The sequence below is a fragment of the Scatophagus argus genome, chromosome 10 (genome assembly GCF_020382885.2).
Source record: "Scatophagus argus isolate fScaArg1 chromosome 10, fScaArg1.pri, whole genome shotgun sequence".
NCBI classification, from domain to species: Eukaryota; Metazoa; Chordata; class Actinopteri; family Scatophagidae; genus Scatophagus; species Scatophagus argus.
Genome location: NC_058502.1, coordinates 19,385,452 through 19,404,790, shown reverse-complemented (window position 1 = coordinate 19,404,790; position 19,339 = coordinate 19,385,452). Strand labels below are relative to the sequence as shown.

Genomic DNA, 19,339 nt, shown 5'->3' with positions numbered 1-19,339 from the left:
GCTGCTGCTGCTTTACAAAGACTGTAGACATGTGCAGAATCAGCGCTTCGTAGGTGTTCAAGGTGATCAGACAGACATTAACAGTCATCTCTTTTTAACACGCTCCAAAGTACATCCCTTGTAATAGCAACAACGTATAGTTACATCAAAGGCATATTTGCGCCAAAGAACACAGTGGACCTCAATTTGTGCATTACGCAGCTAAGACAAAGGAAGACATGATGGTGCGGCACACAACAGTCAGAAGTGTTTTGTAGGTGAAGCAACTGCCACATATTGATGAAAGGAAGGTATGGAAACTGACTTCTGTATGACAAAGATGGTAGAGGCTCTCTCTCTCTCTCACACACACACACACCATCTCAGCCTTAAGAAGTTCAGCCCTGAGCCTCAAGGTTTCCCCTTTAATCACACAGAACAGCTACAGAGACAGAAAACAGTCTAAACCTTAACATATTAGCCAAAGTAGGTCTTGGCTTTAATCAGCTGCTGCAAGAATGAGAGAACATACCACTTAAGGCTGTAGGGCCACTCCTATTCTTCTCAATAACCACTCCCCTAGATAGTAATGTGAATTAGAGCTGCACACTTTTCTTGAAGGCTATTGGGCTATCCTTTCATGTGAGAACATGTACTAAACACACATGCACACACTAACACACGGAGACCATATAAAACCACATCCCTGCAGTGAAATGACCTCATTTACTCAAGTTTCGCCTGTAACTTGGCCAGCACGTTGACTGCAGCCCTGTGGCAACGCTGGATTTCTTTAGTCTATCACACAGATTCAGTGCTGAGCTCATTGGGTGCACTTCCAAGAGGCTTACTTCCCATACAAGAAATCACAAATGAACATTACTTCCATGCATGACACTAATCTTGTCTTAATTATGCAATTAACTATCTGTCTTCAAATACTTCAAAGAGTTCATTGAGGCATTGACGTATCCTCTCACAGTATGAGCAGATATTTCCCACTGACTGAGTAGTAATGTTACTCTCTTCTGCCTCGTGAGAACGATTGGTTTTTATCAGCGGACACACACGCTAAGTTGAAGTGGAACCATGTTGTCAGTGTGCTTTATGTGGGCGTCAGTGGGTTTGATGTACAAATTTAAGGTTAGTTTGCTTCTTTTTAATCAACGTCTCAAGATAATAAAACTGACAGATGGTTTAGCTGTCTTAAAGTAGGAAGCTGGACTTGACGCCTCCAACGTTTCCGAAGCACAAAAACAGCCTTTGTTAAATGTCGACACACGCCGTCTTGTAGGATTATCTCCAAACTGTCTGAGCAGCAACATGGTTCGTCTGCCAGCATTTCAATTCCTGCTAGAAACTTTGACAACTTCGGTGTCACCGCACAACTTATGTCAGCATTACGGGCTAGTGCTAACGTCCAAAGATAACCAGCGAAATAAATACATTACAAATGAAATACAGACAAACTGTAAGCTAAGCTGCAACTTTTTAAAGGAGAGTCATTTTTGCTAGAATTTTAGAGAACCCGCTCTGAACATCACTCACCATCTTCCTTTTCATCGAAAACGGGTCTCTTTGAAGAACTATTGGCTCCCATCCTCTTCTTCCACTTGCCCCAGTGAAACATTGATGCTCAGATTGCATTCCTCGCTTGTTGAAGAGAAACTACAGCTCTGTGTTAGACACCCTCCTCAAAAGACAGTAATCATAACCGTACATTTCACCCAAAGCGTGTCCGTTATTTCGCTTTATTTGTTCGTTATTTATTCTGCTGAAAATTGGAACACCGCGACTTAAACTGTTCCTAAACCCGGGCAGAACAAATGTGGCAGGCACCGACAGATTGTAAAATATTTTAAAAGAAAGACTGTTCGGTTTGTTATAGTTGGAGGTAAATACAATCAGTCGGTACTAGTGTTCAGTTGTCTTCCGTAGCCTGCCAGCCAAACACAGAGACTTATGTTTGCCGAGGCTGAGAGTAAGAGCTGTGTCGAGTTAGACATAGTTCGCTAATAGAAAACCGGAAGTAGGGCAATTTTTCCTTAAAAATAAAGGTTTCAAAATCTTATTATGGCATTGCAGACACTTCAAATTGGCACGACTTCTGGTGACAAAACAGTAATAAATTGGTGAACTTAAACTGCATAGAGCGCGTTGTACGTGATCACATCAACTATAGTTTAACTAACTAAATTAATCATTTTGAACAGCTAACAGTGTAGCAGTGTAAAGGCCATTATGGTCTGTAGATTCGACTTCTAGGCCTACATCACAACACCCGATATAAAATGAATTTATCAATGATTAAAAATGTATGCAGGAGAATGAGTATGATGTCATTTGGAGCACACAAGTAAAAGCCGATAATATAAAAGAAAAAAAGAGAAAATCGAACTTTCAAAGTCCCTCTGGTGTAGGTTAAGCCTTGCTCCTGAACTTGTACCGTAGAAATTTGCCAAGGATACTTTTATATTGAAAGTAATAAACGGAAGTTATCTGCTGGTATTCTGATTAACTTGATACTTGTGAGAGTAGTGTGACAGTTTCTGGCCAGTGACTGTAGTCGACGTAGCTCTGTATCACTGACTGTCATGCATATCAACGCATAAGGACCATCTTCTGTAGGTGAAGCCAGGATAGCTCGGCACAAAGTGGAGGGCTTCCATCGCCTGTTACCAGCAAAAAACTGGTTCTATCCTCCAGCACAAATGAACCTCAGTGAATTATTCCACAATCTCATTAGAAGATGGATGGGTGGTGGCCGGATCACTGAGGGGGAAAAAAGGGATTTAACACTTTGTCGTCACACTAGGTTTATTTGCTCCTGTTACCGCTCTGTCAGCATAAAGTGTGACATTTAGTATGTTGTTCAGTATAACTTTGGGATGTGACACTTACACTGTGTTAATACGTTTTACATATTTAAAAAAACAAACATACATTATGGATGCTGTTCGTTTTGTTTGCACGTGGACAGTTGCCGTAGTTTTTGTTGCCCTCGTTGTCATGGTTACGACGTCAAAGTCAGGAAGGCTTAGCTAAATGGTAGCATTGTGGTTTCTTATTTCGTACTGTTTCGTTTTATACACTGTTTATTTCAAGAAGATACGGCGTCACGTTGACAGCTTACAACTACGTTTATTGAAGTAAGGTAGGTAAGATACGGTAATTGTACAGCAGTTAAACCATTTGCTAATGGTTAGCTACCGTTAGACAGCAGCAGTGAATGAATAGCTAACACCAGTTTGTAGACAAGTTAAAATCTCCTGTAGACAAATTCTGCTGTTTAAACGAGACCTGTCCATTGAATGTGATATTTATATGGACTTTCTCATTTTCAGCCACATGGAGAAAATGCCAACCCAAAGAGACACTTGGACGCCATGAACAATTATCTGTGTGCTAAAATCACATCATTACTTCTACGATGTCTATCCCAAAGGAGGAAGTTCCTGACCTGCAGCTAAGCTTTGTCTTTGGGGATGGTGCTTTCAAACCACACACACCCTACATTCTGCCTGAAGACGCTGAGCCACAGGAGCGCCCTGAATATTATTCCACAGAGACATTGTGTCTGAGCAGAACTATGCTGAAACATGTTCCTGAAAGTATTTTGAACAATAGTGCTCTAAAGGTCAGTTTGGACTTCACTGTCCATTTGTCGATCTCCATCCACCTAGCTACATGTGCTGCAGTGGTTCTCAAGCAAGAAATCAGTCATGCATCCTGTTGAACATTACGCCAGGTATTTTATATCTCAGAATAATTTGTTCTTCTATCTGTTCACTATATCTTCTTCAGCATTTATATCTTGAAGGCAATCAGATCTCCAGTGTCCCAGATTCACTGTTCATCAACTTGCCCAACCTTCTGTGGCTGGACCTCAGAAATAACCAAATTGTGTCACTCCCTGATGAAATTGGCTTGCACAGGTAGGTTACTTTTGCAACTGCTCTTTTAAATATATGCTGATTGATTCCAAACCCCCTTGGCCATGGGAGTGCAGCACAATTTTTTCTATTTTACATTTCTGTTGAGTAGCATTAGCTGTGAAAGCCTTCCAATGTGTGGCAAAATCTTAATGACTAAGTCAATTTTGTGCAATTTCCTCATGCTCAGTGTCTCTTGTTCATTACGTAGCCCTTTCAATCATCTAATAATCTCCAATTTTCATGTAGGTCTCTGAAGACATTGCTTCTGGAAGGAAATCCCATCTCAGAACTTCCACCTGAGTTGGGTATGTTTAGTCCTGTCACATTTACCAGCAAGCAATGTCTGTGTCCTTAGAAATGAGTTGTCTTTCTGTTTCAGTTCTGTTTCATTTCCAATAAGCCTCACTGGCAGAAAATTCAGATACATTCAATATATTTACCTGGTAGTTATTGGAAGAAAGAATACACAATACTGTTTCATAAGGTTTGTTTTCCCCTGTTCTCACTAAAACCTTTACCAATACATTGTTGCTTGCATGTACAGTACCTTAACATTGGTAATAATGGAATGTTATACGCGCTATAAAGTGGAACCTCTAAGCATTCTTTTTTTGTCTGTCTCAGGAAATGTGATTACCCTCAAAGGCCTGAACCTGAGGAACTGTCCCATCAGTTTCCCCCCACAAGACATTGTAAGCCAGGGGCTCCAGAGCATCCTCCAGTACCTCAGGAGTGCTATGGCTAAGCAGCCAGTCAGCATGAGGAAGACCCCCGCAGGTGAATCAAAGGCACCTTAACTTTGAACAATGCGGCAGTGAGTTGTTCAGTATGCACATGCATTCTAGCCATCTGCTCTTCTTCTCAAAGATAGGGTGACTGGCCACAAAAATAGCTCCTTGCCCTGGTACCACTTCACTGGTGTGACTTCTGTTGCCTTGGAGACGGCGCGTGCCACTGGGCTGACTCCCACCCCACCCCCACCCCCCAGTCCAGCTCTGCAATATTTTTAGCCAGATGAAAATGATCGATAACCTGTGGGCTCTAAACAGGAGCTCCCTGTCACTAAGAACTGTCTGGAGTTAATCACTGTGAGAAGGCCAAGACAGCCCTCCACAGGAGACGCTCCTGCTGCACAATGAGCAGCGCTAAACCCCTCAATCAAACAGTTTATCTCCCTGTCTACAGGGTTATTAACAAAGTCTGGTCTCTTGGGGGAAATCTCCTTTTATTTAATTGGCTCCGAGTATAAGTTAACAGATTTGATGCCATTCAACGTTTTAAACTGCAATAACATGGGGTGTTTTAGCCTATTTGAGCCTCCTACTTGTGTGTAAAAGTTTAAAAGGGAAAGCTTTATCTTCTGTTATTGGTTATGTAAATGTTGTTTGCAGAATGCTGGAATATCTTTGCTGCAGTTGGACAAGATCTCTATTTTTCTTCATAGTCAACCAGTAATCATCATGTGTTTCTACCAGCCACCGTATCATAGACAACAATGATTATTGCCAGTATTGCCTGCCCCCACATTATACTTGAAGCTGCCATGGTTGTTTCATTGGTAGAGTTGCCAGTGGTGGAGAAGCTCCAGCTGTCAGAGCTGATGGGGTCCAGTGTAGAGGAGCAGGATGAGTCAATGGATGAGGACGAGCTGCAGAGATTCAGGGAACTCAAACACAAGATGACTCTGCTGGATAAAGCCGAGCTGGGCTCAATAGCACAGTCATGTATTCTTCCTATTACCAAAAGGTAAGCACAGTAAAAGTTTTTGGGTAACAGGAATATTTCTGTAGTGAAAAGTCAGTCATGTGCAATTATTTCTTAGGGAAGTTTGATTCCACTTTCATATCTGTAGATTGAATATGAAGTTACAGCAAAGGGATGGTTAGCATAAATTAGCATGAAGACTGGAAATGAGGGAAAACAGCTAGCCTGGTTTTGTCCAAAGCTTGCAAAATCTGCCCAAGAGCTCCTATAAAGTTCACTGTTTGTTTAAATAAATTGACAATAAGTTATTTAAGTGGAAAACTGCAATTTTATGCAATTTCTTGGCAGGGACTAATAACTTTGACGACAACTGACCCTGGCCAAGAAATAGTCACAAATAACCCCATGCAAAACAGCAAATTGTCATTTAATTGAACAGGTGAGATATAAAACTCGAATTAGTGAAATTAAGAGGTTCAGGTAGGTGGATTTTGTTACCATTAGACATTGCTAAGCTGGCTGTTTCCTGTCTTTTTGTTAAACTAAGAAAACAGCTGCAGGCTATACATTAATGTGTAACGGACAGATATGAGAGTAGTATTGATCTACTTGTCTCTCTGTCAGAAAGCACATTTACCAAAAATTCAAGCTATCATAAAAAATAAAAGCTATTATGAAAAGGATTCTAGGCCAGATACGACTGTGAGTTGGACATGCAAAATGTTTTTTTGTATAATATATCCAGCCAGCAAATGTCTGTCATTTTTCATCTGTTCCGTTATACTGCGCAATGAAGTTGTTCTTGGCCATCTAATAGTGTGACAGAGGAAGAGTATTACTTTTATGCTGAGTTTGGAGCTGTGGCGGAGGGCCAAGTATATGGTACTGTGCCTTGGAAGAGGATAGCAAAACACTTTTTAATGACATTCTCTACAGAGGAGAACAAGCGATAAGGCTGTGTCCACTGGGACTCAGAGCTCTGAAGAGCAATATAAATAAAGTATTTTGTTTCAATTTATTTGTCAGGGAAAAGGCAACTACCAAGGCTGGCATAATTCCTGAGCTTCCCCTGTTTGACACTCGGCGCTCGAAGAGGCCAGAAGAAAGGAGACAAGCTGCAGTGAAAGAGCTGCAACAGGAACAAGCCCTTCTCGAGCAGAGAAGAAAGTAAGTTGGTTTCTTGTTGAGATCAATATAATAAATGCCCTGCTGACAATCCTACTGCACTATATTTTGTCCATTAAGATACACTGGGTGAATTTCACAGGTAATACCAAAGATAATACTGCATGTTGGAGAATGTTGGGTTCTCTACATTACAATTTAATTAAAGAGTTTGGTCTAGACCTGCTCTAATTGGAAAGTGTCATGAGATAACTTTTGTTGTTAATTGGTGTTATATATCTTGAATTTCCCTCAGGATCAATAAAATATCTATCTGTCTATCTATCTATCTTATAAATAAACGGAATTGAATTGAATGTTGTTTCATAAAGCAGGTTTATATTGTGTTTTAATTGCCATTTGCTCAAGTGATCTTCAACATAAATATTATGTCTTACTATGTAAAAAAATAATCATTGTCCACAGACACTCTTTTGCTTCCATTTAGACACAATAGCCCAAGAACCATCTTCCTCAAAATAAATCTGTTTTCAGGTCATAATTATCTGGCTCTCCCACAGAAACCAAGAGGCCCTTCAGAAGTGGCGTACACAAGCCAAGATCACACAGGAAAAGAAACCCTCTCAGCATAAGCAGAAGGAGCTTGAAATACAAAGAAGACAAGAGGTATGTGTGGAATAAATCCCTCACGTTTATGCCTATTAACCTGCCAGCCACAGGGGGGCAGTAGAGCTCCACCTCCACCACATTCTGGGTAGGGCTCTAACAATAAATATGAAATTACCACAAGATGAAGCATTTTGTTGCTCATATATAACTCTTATGTAGCAGCAGATGAAGGCAGTAACAGATGCCGGTGATGCTTGTGATGGCGTGCGCTGCCTCTGTGATCACACAGCAGCGACATATAGCTGTCAAAGCTGATGTACAAACTGGAGACAATACAGATGGATGGTTTTGAGTAATTTGGCTTTCAACTGCATTTTCATGCATACTGCTGAAGAGCGCCTCATAATGTTTGCATCCAGCCAGCAATGCCGGTGTAAATATTCAGTGAAAAATATGATAAAACCAACCTGATTTGTGTAATTTAACACCATGTTACTCTGTGTTGCAGCTGTTCAACTGCAGCTGCAGGCTGTGTTTGTAGAATGTATTGAAACAGCTGTATCATCCTATATGTACACAAACCCTACACTCTAGGACATAATATGGCTATACATGATAATAAACATCCCCTTTCTCTGTTACAGGAAGCAGATCTAGGTCCAAAACCTGGTGTGGAGGACTGCTGTGATACTCCTCAGAGTCAGGAGCCTGGCATGTCCATCACAGAGTATGAGGAGGACAGGCATGTTTTTGTAGTTGGTTGTGTCAGTATGACTGGAAGTTTTAACAACGAATGTATAAAATACAGAGAACATTTTTCTCATGGTCAGTTGCAAACTTGTTTGTGCATTCAAAACAAGACTTGTCTAAAGCTTGAATATCACAATTACCTGTTTTGAGATAGGTAGAGTCTTGATAAAGAAAATCATAATGTCTTTCACGTCACTGTGTGTGGTGAAGAGACTGCTGTACGTGCTGTATCTGTAATATCTTTGGACATTTTGTGGATACAATCAAACAGTGATTGAGAACATTCTGATCCATATGGGAACAGAGACAACAGGTCTTTGTTCAGATCTTAAGGTATTAGAGTATCCACCAAATGGCGTTTTGCATGGTCTGGAAATGCCATGCAGATGCTGGTGGAAAGCTAGAGACACCTAGTGGACAAAGAAAGACTGTGCACCCACCACAGAACATCAGCAGTTCTTTTGTTCCTCTTTTGCAACATTACACCTAAAAACAAATAAACCAGAACAGATAATACACCTTAAACACTTCTGTTTTCAATGATAGAATAAATTGTAACTAAAGAGAAAACAGCCAGTCTCAGGTTTTAATCTTTAAACAGTTGTCATCTGGACATAAAGGCTCTAATGTGACTGGCCATACTTAAGCATATAAACATTCACTCTTTTGGTATGAAATGTTGACCTTTGGCCTGCGCTATGGCCCTCCAGATCAGTCTGTGTGCTGGAGCGGCAAATCCGTGCCCACATTGAGAAAATGCAGGAGAGACGCAGGAATCCCAGGGGCTCAACCACTGAGCAGATGGCAGTGGCTGAGAAAGATGTGAAAGAGGTTAGAGCCATTATTCACTATTTACACAACACATTTACACTGAACCCATAGGTTATTGATCTGATTTTTTGGTTTTGTTTTGTTTCTTCTCATTTTGAACAACAGATGAGGAAATTACAGGCTCGGCTTCTAGAGAGGATGAGAAATCGGGGAAGAAAGCCTGAACATCGTTCCACTGTCTTTACTGGAGACACCTGAGAGTTTCCTTTACAAATGACAAATATGGTGGTGATGAATTCAGTCTTTAAAAGAAGAAAAGACTAAAAGAAAGACTAATCCCTTTAGTATTGTAATTCTCACATCATAAAAATAAAATTTATGAGGATGTCATTGGGTGTCGTGGACTTTTGCCTTTCTTTATTTCTTTCTCTTGGACTTCTTATGTCTCATTATGTAAATAAAGTCATATTTCGTATTTACCTTACCATAGAAGCATAAATATGTACAAAGAAAGTAAATGTGATACTTATTTACTTAAATAAAGATATTAATTTGTTAAAGAAAACATCTGCTCAAAGTTCTATCACACAATGTTAGACAATTAGACAAAGCTTGAAATATAACAGTGTTTAAGGGGAATAAATTAGTGGTAAAGATGAACCTGAGCTTTTTAGCCTCACAAAAATAATTTAGTTATATTTAGATATATTCACATCTCTATTTGCAGCAGGATATAATACCAAATTGAAGAATTTCAAAGGCGTTGTATCAAATAGCACATTTAATACACTTAAATATACAAGAAATTTACTTTACGATGATTTATCTTATGATGACAAATGAGTAAATGGTAAATGCAGGTCACATTTGTCCAATTCTACGAGCGTGTCGCTCACATCCATTTATTGTGTTCACGTTCCATTGTAATGGCTGTATAAGTTTAAAGCAAAACGAAAGTAGCTTCTCGCTGTGAAAAGCAGGCATCCCCACGATTAAAGTCCATTCCTATGAATGGCATCAAACAAGTCAAAGTGAGACAGAGAAAGGGTAGGCCTTGTCTTGAGAGATTTTTGCTCCTGTAGCACAGAGGAGCGTGATGTCAGCGGCGGCAGTACTGTTGTAATTGACTTGGTGGGGGTGATGGCGTCATTTTATGCCCTGGTGTAGCCTCCTGCTCCAATAGCGAAGGGGAGACGGATCTTAGGCCGACGCGACCGTGGCTCCCTTGGCCGGCATCGAGCACCGCCGAGCCGGACACTTCACGCCGGGAAACATGGAGGCTGTGACCGAAGAGCTGCGGGCCGGCTCTCGGGTACCTGTCACTATCGATCAAATAGTTAACGATACACTGGTCGTGACGCTGACCTATCGAGAAAGGAACTACACGGGGATATTACTTGACTGCAACAAAAAGTGAGTGGTATTTCGTTTATTCTTTACACACTTATGTCTGAAATTAATCTGCTAAACTCAGCTAACGGCTAATCTACCTTTGATGCTAACAAGTCAAAGCTAGCTATTAGCTAACAGGGCCTCTATACAAAAGACTCGTAGGTTATTGTAGCTGACAGGGTAGCTACCTGCTAGCTGCTCGACTAATAGCACACTGATTTTATTTTAGCCCATAATGAGATGAACAACTACGTTATTTTACGATAGTGAAAAACTTTATATCAAAGCAGGGACCCTGTCTACAGAGATTCTTAATGACTTGCCCTGAACAATAACTAATGTCAGTGGGTTCATCTATAGCTTATTGTTAGCCTAATCAAATACAGAGCAGCTAAAACGTATTCAGTAAAAGGGTAGGCCTTGGCTGATCAGTGTTCTGTTTATCATTCATGTTTGGATATATTTACATATACAGATGGCATTGCAATGTGTACCAATTTCTGGAGTGATGTGTCAATTTAAATAATCTGAAATACTCCTGCTGTTTTGAGAAATAACCCCTCATAACCAGTCACTTTTGATAGTGTAGACACAATGGAAAATGGCAATAAAAAGGCTTGATGAATCACAACTGAAATGCTTTTTCTTGGAATCTTTATCTGATAAGATACAGTGACTATCTCAGGCTGTGTTTGATAGGAAGGGCCCTTTCTAGCCAGTTAACTGGAAAGCACAATCCTGTTCATATGAAAAATAACGTGTAGCCTATGTGTAATTTTTACATCTATCAGTGTCATGTCTCCTCTGGCCCTCTTGGTGTGTGTCACATGTGAAAGCCCTGTGTTGCTCTAAAAACCAATGGCTTTAGACTATTAATAGACTACTAGAATCAGAATCTGACCAGCTTTGCCCCTTAGTATGCTTAGATAGTTTTTCATGTGAGAGCTCAAGCTGTCCTGAAAATAACCCACCCAAATGGGAACAGGCTGGCCTTGGAATAACTTAAAATAGGCCTATATTTCAGGCCTCGCCACTGACAAAATTTGACTACTTCTTCCTTTTCAGCTCATGGAAATACATTTCCTGTCATTGTCTCCCACAGGCTTTTTATGTCATCATCTAAGTCTATCATTCAAGCAGATCTCCACATCTAGTTACACTGTACACAACGTGAAATGGCAACAGTGCAGGGAAGTGTGGCTGGTCATATGCTGCGTCCTTGTACTGTGCTTAACTAGCACTGACTGTTCCCTGTCACAAGCAGCCCTGTATGTGTCGTGTCAGTCATTATGAAGGCTAATATCCTGCAGCTTTAGGGTGAACATATAAAAAGGTGAGAGGATCAAGCCGCACCAAGAGACTATTATTTGGAGGTGCCTGCCAGAAATCTCTCCTGGGGGAGGAAAACGGGCTCCCCAAATGTGCACTAATTAATAATCTTACCACACATAAGCCCTGAGTAGACACGGATGCAAAAACAAACTGAAATCTCCTGGCTCCTTCTTCACATCTCTGAATCCCGAGTGATTCATGGGATTGTTTTTGTTCAGTCAGATGTTGGGGAAGGGGGGGGGGGGGGGGTTCCTGGGCATCCTGTAGTCTCTTTGTCTGCTGTCTCCTGACTAAAGCAACACAGCCATGTTACTGTTGCCTGCCAGCCACCTCTCAAAGACTCCTTGGCAGTTGGGCCTTCTTTGGACATATTTGCTAGTTGCAGAGTACGAAAAAGAACACATGAATTTTCTGAAAGAGAGTCGGGGATACTATTGCTCTATTTTTGTGGCCTCAGGCAACAGAAGCCCCAACCCCCACATGTAAAGAATTTTCAGCATACAGGTGACAGGGAGAGTTGAGTCAGTGGGTCCAGTCAAAGTGAAACCGAACAGTAAATAGGTTTTCCTACTTAAAGCCTGTGGAAAGACATTGACTAGCTTTGAGTGCTCTTTTCTCTTCTTACTGAAACTGCACTGCAGTATTTGATTTGTGCTGTTATCTGACATGCTGAAATACAAACACAGCATTACATGTCATTCTTGTGAAGGAAATTGCTTAACCAAAAAATTCTAGAAATGCTCGTCACGTGTAACAAGAATGTTTGTGTTGGCTTTGGGAAACATCAGTGTAGCACTCTAATGAAGCTCAATGAGACACACAGTTATTCATTTGTTGCTTTCTTTCTTATTTCTCTTAGGAGTGGGCTATTCTGTCTACCGGATTTCACTGCAAAACCCGTGGACTGCCCGATGTCTAAACCAACTTGTGAAATCCCAGAAGTTCTGAGTGAGGAACCAGTTCCCAAATCTCCTAGCCAGGCTTCACGCAGACCAAAGGATGAAAACACTCTCCCCGAAAGCAGCATACCTACTGCACCTCTTCCCTGCCCCGTTCCCACACCAGTGCCAGCTGGACAGACTCCTTACCCTCCTTATTTTGAAGGAGCCCCCTTCCCTCAGCCCTTATGGGTGCGCCACAGCTACAGCCAATGGGTACCTCAGCCCCCTCCACGACCAATCAAGAGAAAGAAGAGACGAACGCGAGAGCCTGGCCGCATGACTATGAGCACTATCCGTCTGCGGCCGCGGCAGGTACTATGTGAAAAGTGCAAGAACACGCTGAATAGTGATGAGGACAGCAAAGATGGCATGAGCAATAGTAAGACTTCTAGAAAAGAGAATGCACTACAGAGCGATGATGATGGTGATGACAAGGATACCCCTTCTAAACTGTCAAGAAAAGAGGATGTAGTTGCAACCAAGGACACTAAGAGACGTGAAAATGGCACCAGCAGCCTTGACAGCAAGCGCCTCAGGAAGGACAAAAGGGGGGAAGTTGAAGGGGAGAAGTTCCCCGGAGGTGATGTTATACCCCACAGTCCTGTCATCAAGATCTCCTACAGTACTCCACAGGGCAAGGGGGAGGTGATGAAGATCCCCTCAAGAGTCCATGGTTCAGTCAAGCCATTCTGCCCCAAACAACTGGTGCAGAATGGTGTGGGAGAAAATGGCAAGACACCCTCTGATTCTGCCAAGGAGCAGCGGCACATTCTAGATGCCACGAGGTCTGGCCTCACAGTGTCCATTCCTAAACTCAAACTAACCAGGCCTTTTACAACCGTGGGTCAGGACTTGCCTTCTCCAAAGATCCGTTTGAGACCCCCTCAGAGGGAGGGTGAGGAGAGTGTGGTCGAGTATGAGGCAGAACTTGTAGGAGGCACCAGGAGACGAAGCCCCAGGGTGCCTGGTCCCTGCCTCCCCCATTCCGAAGACTCAGGGGAAGGCAAAAACTCTCTGGAGTTGTGGTCGGGGAGTTCAGGAGAGGAGGCAGAGCGCGGCCACAGCGACCTCACCCTTCTCATCAATTTTCGTAAGCGTAAAGCAGATTCTTCTAGCCTGTCAGTCTGCAGCAGCGACAGTCTAGATGAGTCCAAGTCCTTCAGTTCTGATGGCACATCGCCTGAGCTGTGCGATCTGGCTCCAGGTGAAGATCTATCTGTAACCTCATCCTCTGTACCCTCACGGGAAGACTGCAAGACGGTGCCGCCACTCACGGTGCGACTTCACACCCGCAGCATGACAAAGTGTGTAACAGAGGAGGGTCACGCCGTGGCGGTGGGCGACATCGTGTGGGGGAAGATTCACGGTTTCCCCTGGTGGCCAGCACGCGTCCTCAGCATCAGCGGCACACGCAAACAGGAGACGGCCAGTTGCGAGGCCCAGTGGCCCCAGGCCAAGGTGGCGTGGTTCGGTTCGCCCACCACCTCTCAGCTGTCTGTTGCCAAACTGTCGCCCTTCAGAGAGCTCTTCAGGTCCCGCTTCAATCGCAAGAAGAAAGGGATGTACCGGAGAGCCATCCTGGAGGCCGCCAAGGCCGTGGGCCACATGGGCCCAGAGATTACATCGCTGCTTTCCCACTGCGATACGTAGGTTAGTTGACAGCAGTTACATGTTGTTGTTTTGGTTGTATCACATCCACTAGTTTGGATAAATGTGTTCCTGTGCTTTCTGACATCTAAAATAAGGCTGCAACAAATTGATAGATTAACCTAAATCAACATTAATGTCTCACTTGCCTAATGTTTATGTTCCTATATTCACTTCATTAGCTTGTTATGACGTGCTGTAGCCAATGCCTTCACTGTACCCGAAAGTACAACCACAAACACCATTACACTACATAAAAGCAACCGATCACTGTCTGTCAGCAGGTGTATGTATACTTTTTGTGGGTTCATTCAAACAGAGGAAGCCCTACTGGAGGATTTATGTTCTGTGTTTAGCCAAGAGTGCCCAGGCTAACTAAGAGAAAAGTACTTAAATGTTGGAAGAATTTCAACAGGGTGCTGGTGCATATATTAAAGAACTGGCACAGGAAGTAGATGCCATGTTATATACGGTTGGAAGATAGATGTGGCTGCAAAGAATGAAGGACATATCAGTTTTAAAAGGAATCCATTAGTGAAGCACATTGTGTCTCTTTTTAGAGCTAAGTCTTTTGAGGCTAACAGTTGGAGTTGAGATTTAATAGCATGTTATCCAACCTGTATTAAAACTGCTCAGAGGATATGAAGTGCTGATTATATTTATCTGACACATTGAAATAACAGCCCAATCCCCTTCATTTTTTATGAGGTACTTTATTCAAATATGAAAGTACTAGTTCAAAACTATGAAGTTAATGTGATTCAGTTATTGATGTGACCTTTTAGTATGATGTTTGAGACGTATCAGTGCTGTTCGAGCTACCAAAACACTCAGAGTGAAACTTCTTCCCTCACAAATGATCTTCGGCTGAGTCCAGATGGCAGCTTGCAGAGAACACAAGAACCAGACAAAAGACTTGTTTTATTTTGACCCGTTATCAAGTTGCTCACAGAATTAACCTTACTTGGCATCAGTTGATATTGTTGTATTGCTGTTTCAATTAGTGAAAGTGGCAGTCATCACTGGCTAAAATGAGAACTGCTACCTGAATGTTTTGCACAACTCAGGAATCAGAAGTCGGAGTTACATACCTTCAAAATGCTCCTTCTATAGAGTCCTGATTTGCCAGTGGAATTCTCCAAAATACCCTGCAGATTGAATGAGACAACTCCATAGATTTGTTGTTCATATCTATTTATGTTACTCAAAGAGTCCTAATCCACATTTTCCTCAGTACATTAATAAGATGTTGACTGCAGGGATGGAGGATTTTGTACACAAGTGTAATTTAAAGGTGTTATAATCTTTAGTGAGTAAATATGGCTAATGATTATGAAATGCATTCAGGTCATGTTGCCCAGCCCTGCTCTTAGATTTCTTTTAAAATATCTAATTTGATAATGTTCATGTTAACCTTTAGGGGAGTGTGTGAGCAAGCTGAGTAAAAAAGAATCTGCACCAACCTGCTTATTTACACAAACAGCCCAGCTACATTTATGTCATGAAGGAGCTGCTGTGTTCCAAGCAGCAGAACAAACATTAATACCAGCTTTAAAACGGGCCCAGGCTGTACTGCTGGCTGTCAACAGGAATGGCTTGTTGAAACGGCTAATTTCAGAAAGCGAGTCCCAGCAAATAGATGCCCTGCTTTAGCACAAAGAAAGCAAAGGTATTGGTCCACCGCCTGTGCTGTGGCCATGTCAAGCTTGCTCTCCCTGGTCTCCTTTATGCATTTTTCCTGTGCAGCCAAGCAGCAAGTCCTCAACACACACTCAAAGGTTAAATATTGTCTTTGAGTGATATTAGAGACAGACAGGCAGCTCCCAACCCCTTCGATGACTCTCTTGTGAGCTCGGTAGCTGTGAAGATGTTTTTGGTGGTGGAGAATGGACACATTAAGGAGTAAAGACGAGCCTGTGTTTGATATTTTTTGTAGGGCTCATGAAGGAAGCGTTTAGCTTGCTCTGTCAGAGGTTTCAGCAGGCTGGAAAGTAGCTGATGTTCACTTCACAGTGCTCCATAATCTTCAGATGAATAACATGACATGTTGAGAAGCACATGGCTGTGGCTTGCACCGAATATGTGACCTGCCTTGTTTGCTCATTGTCTTTACTCTGTGCTCTTTCCTCTCCCCTTTTTTTTTTCTCTTGTGTAGAGGCTGTGGACCGACTAGAGGACTGATTTTTCTGAATTCTCGAACTCTGTCATCAAGACCCAGGAGAGGGAGTGTGAGATTGCCACGGCTACTATTTATAGGCCGTTTTTTTTGTTTTGTTTTGTTTTGTTTTGTCCCCCCCCCACACACACATACACAAGGGCTGGTTCAAAAATGGCCGCCAAGGTGGAGTGTTTATGAGACTGGATAAGGGAGCAAAAAAAAGGCCAGGCATCTCATGGTCTACTATGAACTGAAATATTCCTCCTTTTTTATTTTCTAGATTTAATCATATTTCAATAGAGCCGAGTAATGACACTACAAGGACCCAAATGTATTTATTATCTGTAATGGTTTATTATGATCCACCCTTCTACTACAATCTTGCAAAACCTCCCAGTCTGCTGCTGTTATTATCACGGTCCTCGCCGCTGATGTGTTCACTGCGAGGTCTAACTGGACCGGCCAGAAGAAGCCGGTGGCATCTTCAGAGATATGATCCCGCCTCCCTCCCCCTCCTCCTGTGGACGCAAGAAGTTCATGGTTTAAAAAGTCTTACCCTGAATCCTCTTACTTCTGAAAATGTGAACGGCTCCATCCAGAGACAGTAGTGACTGTTCCAGATCTTCTAACCATCAGTGTTCCATCCTCGTAGCCTTCTGCGACATTAGTTGGATTTGTGGATGTGTTTATACTGAGCTCTATTCCTCTTCAGACTCATGTTGTGTCTCTCTTCCATTTCATTTTTAACCTTAGGAGTGTCACATCAACGAATTTCCCCCTCTAACTCTTATTTTTCCTGAGAACCATTTTTACATCACTTTAATTATTTAAAGCATCACGTTTAAGAAAAAAAGCACTTTATCTGTACCTTGGTGGCCTGCTGTAAGCTCACTGTCTGAAACACTATTGCGAGATACAGCGCTGATAGGCAGCAGGGGAGTTCAGAAGTCTTTGTGGTTGACTATCCATGGCCTTGGAGATACACAACAGATTTTTTTTTTTTAATTTTATTTTATTGTACCATTTTGGGGACACCAGACACGGATGGTTGTGTACACTGTATTCTCGCATTTGACTTGTTTCTCTCTCTCAGCTTATCTGCCACACACACACTCACTACAAAAGTCCGCCTTTAACATTTCCACTGGAGAAACATGAGTGAACAAATGTGTCAGAGCCCCCCCTATGCATTATCAGTTAAAGCTTTATGAGTGATTTGGGAGAAAAAAAAATTAACAACATGCTGTAAGAATACTGTGAATTCAGCTGCTGAGTGTGCTGAAGAGAATCCCGCTACTTGTCGGAGCCTGCAGTTATTGAGTCATTGGGCAAAAGCAGGCTGCACCGCTGACCTTTAGTGACCTTTGTGTTGAAAGCGGCACTGTTGGAATCGGGGGAGGGGGCGACAGCGAAGGCAAGAGACCACTGCTGTCCAGCACAGCTCGGTCTGTATTAAAAACTTACCGAAGATTGCACACAGTCACGCTCAGCCAACCAGCCTGTCTCCTTTCTGCTTCTCTGGAAACACTTTGTTCAGCTCGAGGCTGAAAACTAGCTCGGTGATTGTCAGTGAGAGAAGTGTGTTTATTAGGGGAGCAGTTAATGCACTCCTCCCATTTTGATAATCTGCGGCCTGACTGTTTGCTGTCAAGCCCGGCTAGTTTCCTGGCAGCCTTGCACAACGAGGAGTGGGAGAGTCTAAGTCTATGTATGCCTGAGAGGGGAAATGGTCGTCTGCTCTTTCCCGTGTATGAGCAACATGGCTATCTACTGTTGCGCGCGTTGGTCAATGTTATTGGCTACTTTTTTTGTTTTCTTTTTTACATGTACTGTACATAAAATAAAATATAAAGCAATACTTGTGTTGTTGCAGATGTATCATTTTGTTGCTGGTTTTAAGAAGAGATGGTGTTAGCTATCAGTTGGTTAGCTCGGGTTATATGTGCCCATACTTGGATCCTTGTTTTTAATGGCCAAATTGCTGAATGTGGGGACCACTATCTAATTTTAATCTTAATTTTAATTCAAAAATTCTGTCACCCATTTTACACATGGGGAAAAATTCCGCTGTAATTCATCGTGAAGGTGTTCCCACCAGTCAAGTTAATGCAAGCTGACAATATTCAACTTCAGGGAAAAATGTTGGCTGCTGACTCAGGGGGAAATGTACATCATGATTGTACGTGGAGGAGCAGAATCTCTGGTGACTACTGAGTTCAGGCAGAGGCTGGATTGACTTCAAACACACACACACCCTTGTCTGTCATTGCTAGCTCATGGCCAATGTGCAGTAAAGCACTTTGGCTGTTTGAGATAAATGAAAATAAATGTTCCTGTAATCAAACTTGTGCTAGTAAAGTTAGGTGAGAATTTGCTTTCTGTGTGAACACATGATGAGCAGTATGGAAGCTTTCCACAATTTAACTGTAGTGATGTGAAGAAATGCCAGCTGGCTGGGGCTAAATAAAACACCATTTATTAGGGAGGGTGTCTAAATAAACAGGCTATCCAGCTGAAATATGGGAAATGCAGGATCCAGTGTTGTAGGACCTTGCCCCACCCTTTAGGACTAAAAGTGAGTGCATGTCAGGAACAGACAAAGGCACCATTGTATCCAGCAAATATGTTTATTTGTTTTCATGCTGAGAGTTAGATGAGAAGAACAACATTTTCATATCTGTATGGTACATATGCTGTTACAGCAAGCGCACGGTTAGCTTAGCACAAAGACTGGAAACGTGGAAAAGACTAGCCTTGCTTTCTGTCAAACTATGGCTTCCCCCACTGTCCTTAACTACGTTTCAGGTTGCAGCTCAACCACAGGTCCTCTGATTTCCTCGTGGTCATATGTTTTCTGTCATCCTGCTGAGGCTGTTCCAGTTGGATATCAACTTGAGACTTGGGTTTTCCATACTGCTAAAATGGCACTACTGATTTTGATCCTCTTGGCTCTTATTTGTAAGATATATATTTAGACACCATTAGTTTATTTAATC

At 42.2% G+C, this 19,339-nt stretch overlaps 3 protein-coding genes across 3 annotated transcripts in view; 2 read left to right on the top strand and 1 right to left on the bottom strand.

Annotated features, from left to right (window-relative positions):
* The window catches only part of LOC124065750 (serine/threonine-protein kinase 32C-like), a 70,338-nt gene extending 68,359 nt beyond the window's left edge, over positions 1–1,979 (bottom strand). Inside the window, exon 1 of the mRNA XM_046401447.1 lies at positions 1,528–1,979. Coding sequence (XP_046257403.1) covers positions 1,528–1,609 — 82 coding nt within the window. The 5' untranslated portion in view covers positions 1,610–1,979. The remainder of the gene's footprint in view (positions 1–1,527) is intronic.
* Positions 1,980–2,615: 636 nt separating this feature from the next.
* On the top strand, positions 2,616–9,263 carry LOC124065962 (leucine-rich repeat-containing protein 27-like). The gene is made up of 11 exons (XM_046401956.1): positions 2,616–3,133; positions 3,324–3,616; positions 3,784–3,914; positions 4,161–4,219; positions 4,539–4,691; positions 5,477–5,660; positions 6,645–6,785; positions 7,304–7,409; positions 7,997–8,094; positions 8,813–8,933; positions 9,039–9,263. Exons 2-11 carry the CDS (start codon positions 3,410–3,412, stop codon positions 9,129–9,131), a joined length of 1,293 nt encoding a protein of 430 aa, XP_046257912.1. The 5' UTR covers positions 2,616–3,133; positions 3,324–3,409; the 3' UTR covers positions 9,132–9,263.
* A 528-nt stretch (positions 9,264–9,791) lies between these two features.
* pwwp2b (PWWP domain containing 2B) lies at positions 9,792–18,201 on the top strand. The gene is made up of 3 exons (XM_046401954.1): positions 9,792–10,286; positions 12,457–14,188; positions 16,341–18,201. The coding sequence occupies exons 1-2, from the start codon at positions 10,147–10,149 to the stop codon at positions 14,186–14,188; spliced, it is 1,872 nt and encodes a 623-aa protein (XP_046257910.1). The 5' UTR covers positions 9,792–10,146; the 3' UTR covers positions 16,341–18,201.
* The last annotated feature ends 1,138 nt before the right edge of the window (positions 18,202–19,339 follow it).